At 36.9% G+C, this 9,282-nt stretch overlaps 1 protein-coding gene across 4 annotated transcripts; it reads left to right on the top strand.

Annotated features, from left to right (window-relative positions):
* Positions 1-3,303: 3,303 nt before the first annotated feature.
* Positions 3,304-8,284, top strand: LOC107904911 (uncharacterized). Of its 4 annotated transcripts, XM_041094524.1 has the most exons (5): positions 3,304-3,557; positions 3,639-4,751; positions 5,295-5,357; positions 5,687-7,692; positions 7,817-8,284. In XM_041094524.1, exons 2-5 carry the CDS (start codon positions 3,650-3,652, stop codon positions 7,856-7,858), a joined length of 3,213 nt encoding a protein of 1,070 aa, XP_040950458.1. In that variant the 5' UTR covers positions 3,304-3,557; positions 3,639-3,649; the 3' UTR covers positions 7,859-8,284. The 4 variants fall into 4 exon arrangements, with proteins under 4 accessions (XP_040950458.1, XP_016686920.2, XP_040950457.1 ...); XM_016831431.2 differs by lacking the exon at positions 5,295-5,357; XM_041094523.1 differs by having other exon boundaries at positions 5,687-8,284.
* Positions 8,285-9,282: the final 998 nt, after the last annotated feature.

The following is a 9,282-nucleotide window of genomic DNA, read 5'->3' as shown; positions in this document are numbered from 1 at the left end:
GAGCGGTATTATGTGGTCAGATCATGATACGGAAAGATTTCTTGTATTCGTAGACAAACCTAAACATGTCTTTAGTATAATTGGAAATAAGCAAACCGATTGAGAGACTAATATGTCGTCTATCAAATCCAATTGGGGATATGCTTTGTCTTGGGCACCAGAGTGGATAACTCCCAGAAGATAGATACATAGATGTGATTGATTGGACTGACAACACATTAGGGTGGACCCAAAAAAAAAAGATCATGAGTCCGTTTATGGATTTATTCACTTGTGATGTTCATAGTATGACATACCTAAATCCTGAGTGGATGACGAACTATGTATGCGTGACTCATACACTTTGATGTAAGTAAAAGCCTGAGTTTGAATAGATAAGGAACCGAAAGTTGATGTGTTCGGTGTACGACTTCTATAGTATGTAGCATCATTCACAGCTGTGGAATTCATAGTCCGAGATATGGGTAAATAGCTTACCAGATTTACGACTTCATCCCAAAACTCCTTCCCTAGACTTGCGTTTGAAAGCATGTACCGGGCCTTTTCCAACAAGGTTCTGCTCATTCTTTCTGCAACTTGCGGAGTACCTACAACGGTGTAATGTCTTTCTATCCCTTCCTATTTGTAGTAGTCATTAACCTCGGATGAACAGAACTCAAGTCCATTATTTGTTCTCAACCACTTCACGAACTTCACGGTCTATTTTTCTAACAATGTTTTCCACTCATTGAAGATTCTGAAAACTTCGTTTTTCTGTTTCAAGAAATAAACCCGAACTTTTCTGGAATGGTTATCAATAAAAATTAGGAAATATTTATTACCTCTTTTTGAGATGTCAAGAGTCGAACCCCATAAATCGAAATGGACGTAGTCAAGAATCCCTTTTGTTCTGTGTATTATTGAATCGAAACTTACTCGCATCTACTTCTCGTAAGTGCAATGGTCGCAGAAACCTAACTTATCAATTCCAGAGTCTCCAAGAAGACCTTGTTTACACAATGTTGTCATACCTTTCTCGCTTAGATGACTCAGTCGCTTGTGCTAAAAGTTTGGTTGAATCAGAATTTGTAGAGAAATAATCACATCGCATTGTCGCAATGTCGGGTTGGTTCTCATCACGATGATTTCGACTCTTCTTCGGTAACTACAGTCACACCAGTAACTGTTGACCCTTATAGAACATATATACTGCATTTTTTCTATCCTCTCATTACAACGAGAGCTTCACAAGAAACTTTTAAGTCATTTGACTCAATGACAATCCTGCAACCCCGAAAGAAAGACCCTTCAAAATAAAGAACAAAATTCTCCCAATCTAAAAATTTCTGTTGTGTAAAACCTAAAGTAACTAAGGCCTGTTTATAGGCTGAAATTCGTAACTCTTATGACTAGAATATCCTAGGCTAGTCAAAGTTTAAGTGAGAAACTGAAACAGAGTTTAACTAAGAGAAGAAAGTTAAGAAACTTGAGGAACACGTCGCCACGTCATGACGTGGTGTTTGGTCTTTGGGACGAAAAATGATCGCGTAGTCGGGACGAGGGCTTTCTTCTCGTCATGATGTCAATTGCTCATCGGGACAAAAAGCTTCTTCTCGTTACGACATCACACACTATTTTGGCCAAAATGCGAGACATACTTTCACATATCCTAAAATTATAATTTGGAGTCAATTTGAGCTAGACAGCTAAACATAGCTATGCTTTTTAGTTTTATTTCTTTATTCATAAGACTCAAACTTGAAATTTTGTTAAAAAAACATTGAACTTTTTATTATTTAATTTAAATATTGAAAATCAAATTTTTTTTAAAAAGAATCAAGATATTGAAAATGAATTGCATAAGTACCTTGCCTTGGATCATCAATTGTCTTGCTCTATACATCTGACTATAAATTAATACCCAAAGTTGAAGGAAAAGAGAGAACAAAGAGACTCAATGGCTTCACTTCTAGTAATCCTATTGTAAACTATAAATGAGAAACAAATAAGAACTACTTTGCAAGTTTCATAGGAAAAATATATAAAAAACATTTTTTTAAAAAATAAATAAATTTAATTTTATAACCTTTTTTATATTTTTAAAACCTTTTACGTATTTTTTTTATCAAAAGTGAATTATTAAATACTTTTTAGGTTTTTTTATAAAATAACATTAAAAATTAATTAATTATAAAAATAGGGTGGAGAATAAATTAATTATGAAAATAGAGTGTTTACTACAATAATTTGGAGTATCACTAGACAAATTAGTGGCATCAATAAATTTAATTTTTAAGAGATATACAAGAAAAAAAAGTTGAAAAAATAAAAAAAATTTAATTGGTGTCGCTAATATATCAGGCACACCCTTAGTTAAATAAAAAAACTATTGTTTTAAGGATTAAATGGAGAGAAAATAAATTAAATGTAGGAAAAATGCATTAAATGCATGGAAAAGCCATTATTAAGTCATTAAATTTCCATGCATTTAATGCAGGGAAAGACTACTATTTGTGTTGGAACCACAAACTAATTTTTTTTTTTACTTTTTCATTTTTATTTTGCCATCAGAATTTTTTTTAAATTCATTGGTGCCACCAATCTGGTAGGTGTCATCAAAAATTTTTCACTTTTTTAATTTTTTTATTTTATTGTGCCGCCAATGTGTCAAGCGACACTCAAAGCTACTGTAACAAATATTTTATTTTTATAATTAATTTGTTCTTCATCTCATTTTTTAATTAATTAATTTTTTAATATTATTTTTATAAAAAGGCCTACTTTTTATTTTATTTAGTTTTAAAAAAAATTAAAATCAATATTAAATTTGTAGAATATGTAAAGTTAAGGACTAAATTTATTTAGTTTTTTAGAACTGGGATCAAATTAATAGAATTCACAAATATTGAAGACTAAATTTACTATTATAGTAATAACAAAAGACCATGTTAGCATTTTGTTAATAATTTTATCGAAAATTTAAATTAAAAATAATTTTATAAGAAGAGCGACTAAAATATCAAATGTAGATAATATTAATAATTAAATCAATTTTTTAAACTAAACGACTAAAACAAAAACACATAATAATTAAATGACTACTTATAAAATTTACCCAATTTTAACTAATCATACATCTTATTACTAATATAATCTCACAATTAGCGCTATAAACCCTTATAATATCGATATCACTGTTTCGAAGTATAATGGATCAGGCGGTTCTGGAAAGCGAGGTACGGTCGATGATTGATGTGTACTAAGCCATTTGTACACCGCTGTTGTGCCGTATAAAATCCATATATACAATCAACCAGCCGTAATAATCTCCGAACTTTTTTACGAGTAAAATAAAAGGAAAATATAACGAAGGCAGTAGAGAAAGGGAAAATCGCAAAATCCCCAGATTTTCTTTCCATCCAAACACACCTCTTTCTCTATGTCTTTGGTTTATTATCTTCACTGTTTCATTTGTATCTATTATAATTATTATCCTAGAAAAATCTCTCTTCCCTAATTTTCTCTCACTTTCCAGGAAAAAAATAAAGAACACCTTCTGTAATCGTTCTCTAATAAAGGTATGTTTATCAGTTACATGTATCTCATTTAAGCTCTAGAATTTTACAGGGCTTTGACTTTGCTTATTTATTTTGCTTTAGCTATTAAAAGAATGATATCTGTTGTGAACGACGATGCTGAATTTGATAAACGATCGGATACAATCGAAGAGAAAGCTAGGGTTTCTACCGATGAAGCTATTGGTAGCCGTAATGAGGACAATAGATTGAGCTTAGGAGTTTCTGATGAAGAAGGTAGGGTTTCTCCAATGGAGCACGATTTGAAAGATTTTAGGGTTTCAGAGAATAATAGATCTGAGGAGGTTAGGGAGAGTAATGCCAATAGTGTAGATAGAAGAATAGGCGACGAATCTAGGGTTTTTGATGTAAATGATCGAGTGGAACAGAATGATATGATAAACGACGATGAGAATGATAGAATAGAGAATTCAGAGAAGCTGGAGAAGGATACTGGTTCAGACTATAAGTCCTTGTTATCTGAGTTCGATGATTATGTAGCCAATGATAGAATTGGTGGAGGGACTTCAAGGGCGTTGAGTTATGGGTTTGAAGTGGGTGATATGGTTTGGGGAAAGGTGAAATCTCATCCTTGGTGGCCTGGGCATATATTTAATGAAGCATTTGCATCTTCATCTGTACGCCGGACAAGGAGAGAGGGACATGTGTTAGTTGCGTTCTTTGGGGATAGTAGTTATGGATGGTTCGACCCAGCTGAGCTTGTCCCTTTTGATCGTCATTTTATGGAGAAATCACAGCAGACAAACTTGAGGACTTTTGTCAAGGCTGTGGAAGAGGCAATGGATGAGGCAAGTCGGAGGCGTGGTCTTGGTTTGGCTTGTAAATGTAGGAACCCATATAATTTTCGGCCCACAAATGTCCAAGGGTACTTTGTAGTTGATGTGCCTGATTATGAACCAAATGGGGTTTATTCAGTGAATCAGATTAGGAATGCAAGAAATAGTTTTAAGCCCAGTGAGACCCTTTCATTTATGAAACAACTGGCATCAGACACTGGAGCTTTTGATCACCAGAGCATTGAGTTTCTTAAGAATAAGGCTACTGTTTGTTCTTTCCGGAAGGCCGTGTTTGAGGAGTATGATGAGACATATGCGCAGGCTTTTGGGGTGCGGCCATCACGCCCTTCTAATTCGGCTGTTGATGCTCCAACACGACCTTCTAAAGAGGCACCGCGAGGTACTTGTCTAATCTGCATTGCTGATTCTTGGAAACTGTTTCAGGTTTTAATTTCATGGATTTCTTTGCAATCTGTTCTGCCTTCTCTGTTACATTAAAATTCAAATGTTGTGTTGTTTTTGAATGCAGTATTGCCTGCACTCATGAGACTTTAGGCTGAAATAGTTACAAGTCTCACATGGCTAAAGCTGGTATTTTATTGCATTCATTTCATGGCTTCTAATCCCCCTTTTTTTTTTTTTTAAATTTCTACAGTATCTCTTTTGATATCACATTTTTTTTATTGAATGATGCATGGTTAAAGTCAGATGTGCGTTTCTAATGACTTTGTTGCGTTAGTGGTGATATTTAATGCATGCAGGTTTGTGCCAGTATGATATCTTTCATACGTGTCTTAATACAATCATGAAATGAGTTTCTTTTATGATTTTGATCTCTCAAAAACTGTCTTTTAACTGTAGATTTTGGTTTTTATCAAAATATTTCTTCTTTCTCTTTTTCCATTATTAAAAATTTTCTTTTATGTTGACTATTTTGGAAAAGGTCTATACCACTTCTCATTGGAGGGGTCAGAACACTATAATAACTCTGGCTTCCATGTGAACGGTAAAATGTGACTTGATTTTGTGATATTGCAACTGCAACAACTTGTATTTGGATTTGTAGCCTTGTGATTGATCTTTAAGTCTCTCTTTTACACATTTCCTGTTAATGAACAACCGCCAAAAGTAACAGAAAAGTTGCTTATCAGGTTTGTAATATCATTGTTGAGTATCACACAACACTGAAAGGATGGAAGCAATCTTTGTGCCCCTCTGCATCTTGCATCCTGCGATAATATTTGCATGCATTTGTCTTGGTTATTGATTTAATCGTGAACACCGTGTGATGTCTTGTTCTTATTAGATTATTGCCTTCTTTGTTTCCATTTCCAGCTCCTTTGAGTGGACCACTGGTGATCGCAGAAGCCTTAGGTGGTGGGAAGAGTTCTAAAAAACCTGTAAAAGCTAAGGACCATTCAAAGAAAGACAGATACCTATTCAAACGAAGAGAAGAAGCAGCTAGTCCAACAATGACATCAACTTTCAGAGAGGGATCACCAACATTTGTAGCTGGAGATTATGTGTTGCAGAAGAGGGCTCCAGTTTCTCAGATTCCAGTAAAACAAGAGCAGGCTGTTGTTATGAGCAAGGATGGTGTAAGTTCAAGTGGAGATTTATCTGGAAATGCAGTTCCATCTGCAAACCAGACTTCAGCCCCCGCTGCTGCTATAGATGGAAAGCCGTCTTTGAATAAAAGTGATGGTGTGTCTGCAACTTTTCAGTCCGAAGGTGATGTTATATTTGACCCAAAATCTGAGGGTGGAAATTTGTCCAGATCATATGAAGTAGTTCAGAAACCTGATATGGATTCCACTGCAAAACTGGAAGGAGGCCAGGGATTAGATCAAGTTCGAGATGGTCTTACCAGTGAGCATCCTTACCCAGTTGATATAAAGCGCCCTGGTGGCGTGAGTGCTGAGGGTGGGGTGAAGAAAGTGAAAAAGCGATCTTCAGCTGATATAGGTGTTGAGAACTCTGCTTTGGTGGAGAAAAAGAAGAAGAAAAAGAAGAAAGAGACTGGTTCAGAAACAAACTCTGATAAACCAAAGAAGCCTTCTCTCCTTGGAAAAGATGGGGCCAAATCCGCTCAGATTGGTTTGGGTCCTAGAGAAGAGTCTCAGGCGAATCAGCAGAAGAAAGATGTTGATCCTACTCATTCCTCATTCAATTCTGTTGGGGCTTCCACAACCATTGCTGTGGGAAATTCTGGATTTGAACTTGCACAACTACTGAGTGATTTGCATGCTCTGGCTCTTGATCCCTTTCATGGTGTGGAAAGGAATAGCCCAACAATCGTTAGGCAATGCTTTTTGCGATACCGGTCACTTGTTTATCAGAAAAGCTTGGTTGTGTTACCAACATCAGAGATGGATTCTACTGAGCTTCGTGCTGGTAAACCTCCTTTGGTTGGAGGCTCTGACAACACCAAGGAGAATGTTAGAGACTCGACTCCTTCAAAACCAGTGAGACCCCTTGCAAGACCTGATGATCCAACAAAAGCTGGACTGAAGCGTCTCCCATCTGATCGTCTAGAAGAAATTGCTGCAAAGAGGTTGAAAAAACTTAGTCAGTTGAAATCATTAGCTGCAGAGAAGAAGGGCAATCTGAGGGCTTCGGAAGCTCCAAAAGTTGAAGTTAAAGAACAGCCAACTACAGGGCCCCCAGCAAGACCGACTAAAAAACCAGATTCTTTAAGGAAAGTGGAGTCTCTACCTAGGGCTGTTGAGCCTACAATGCTGGTTATGAAGTTTCCTCCTCAGGTATCACTTCCATCAGTTGCAGAATTGAAGGCAAGATTTGGACGCTTCGGCTCATTAGATCAGTCAGCTATCCGTGTGTTTTGGAAGTCCTCAACATGCCGTGTTGTGTTCAGACACAAGATTGATGCTCAGGCTGCATATAGATATGCTAATGGAACCAACTCCCTTTTTGGCAATGTGAACGTGAGATACCATCTTCGAAGTGTGGAAGCTCCTACAGCTGAAGCACTAGATTCTGACAAGGCACGAGGAGACGAGACTGGCAGTGAAACCATACGAGTTAAGGATCCTGTGGTTGAAAGACCAGCAGCACCGGTGGTTGCACACCAGCCACTTCCACAACCAACGGTCCAGCTGAAGTCCTGTTTGAAGAAACCAACAAGTGAAGTGGCAGGGCAGGCAAGTGGGGGTAATGGAGGTAGAGGTACAGCGCGTGTAAAATTCATGTTGGGTGGGGAAGAAACTAGTAGGGGAGATCAATTGATGGTTGGTAATAGAAACTTCAACAACAATCCCAGTTTTGGTGATACTGCTGCACCTTCTGTTGCAATGGAATTTAATACTAAGAACATTCAAAAGGTCATTCCTCAATCTTCGTCTTTGTTTCCTGTTAATCCCCCTATTCCTCAATTTGGGAAAGCCCCCACCGAAGTGGCTCCCAGAAATGTTCACAATCTTAATACTCAAACCACCATCCCACCAGCTAGTAGTACAACAAGCATGGATATTTCACAGCAGATGCTAAGCCTCCTGACAAAGTGCAACGATGTCATAACAAACGTAACGAGCATGTTGGGCTATGTGCCTTACCATCCTCTTTGATTAAACAAAGGGCGACCCAAATTAATGTTGGATCAAAATCGAAGAGATGATACCGTTTCTCCCCATTGCTGCTGCGAGGAAAGCATGATTCTGATTTTCGCGGCAAATGTACCACAAGTGCGACGGGGTTTAAAGAGAGTGCAATCGAGAAAATCCCATTTGTGGGTCTATAATTTTATGTACTCTTTGTTGGAAAATGTATTGCTGGGTGCTTCCAGTTGTGTACTGGTTTTCAAAGTCACCTGTGCTGTCTTTTTATAGCCTTTCTACTTCCCCCTCCCTCCATTGAACTGCTTGTCTGTGTTTCTTTTTTGTGTGACGAGTAATGAATTAGCTTGTGTTCTAATTTCGTAGGTGATTTCACTCAACTCGTACAACAAATAAATTACGAAAGTAAATGGACACAAATATCTATATGTACCGTCCAGTGGTTAAATTCGAAATCAAATGATAATTGGCCAATCCGATTTTCAATATTGGTTCATGCATTTATTCAAAATTTTTAATCAGCTTGCTTTTATTTTGAAATCTTTCTTACCAGAAAAAAACATTATCCAAACTAGAAATGGTGGGACTATATTTCTTATAGGTTGGTGCATTTTCTTAAAATCCAAAAACATAGATTTAGATAGGAAAAGACGAATCACCTCATGTCCCACCAAACAAGTGTAGGCAATGAGGTGAATCCATCTTATTCCATGCTTTCAGCATTGTGGATGCTGGTCTGGGTTAGGTAGGCTGGGCTTTGCTGGACAAGGCTCTTACAAGAAACTAGGATTCGGAATAGGGACGGATAATGGTAAGGCAAAGGCAAAGAGCACAGCTGTAAAAGATTAAAGGGGGGTTATACCTTGTTCCAGGGCCAGTTTTTCACTTGGCATTCTCAGACTGCTTGGTAGCGTTATGTCAGGGGGGTTACTCTAATGATGACACTTGATCATACACTGGTTGCTTGGCCCTTTTAGATTTGAATTGTGGCCTGCTTATATTGTTCTAACACCTGTATCTCTTTAATTCATTTTGGAATGAGTCCATAAGCTCAAGCCGTGGAGAATTCAATATTATTGGGCGATCAAAATAGGCACTGAGCAAAATTTTAAAAAAGTATTATCCTTTTCATTAAAACAAGGTTTACGCCCAGCGTTCTTGAACACTTACATCGTTATAAAAAGTAATCAAAAAATGAAATCTAAAACTTAGAGCACTAAAATTTAAGGTGTGTAGAACACTATTAGAGTATTCTTCAGTATCCAATAAGCTCTTCTATTTTAACAAAAAATAGTAACGAACTAACACTCACCAAGTAATGCAGGAGGGAGGAATTTCGGTACAGTTTTAAAAGGTTGC

This window comes from Gossypium hirsutum, chromosome D05 (genome assembly GCF_007990345.1).
Source record: "Gossypium hirsutum isolate 1008001.06 chromosome D05, Gossypium_hirsutum_v2.1, whole genome shotgun sequence".
NCBI lineage: Eukaryota > Viridiplantae > Streptophyta > Magnoliopsida > Malvales > Malvaceae > Gossypium > Gossypium hirsutum.
This window is presented reverse-complemented; position numbering and strand designations above follow the sequence as displayed.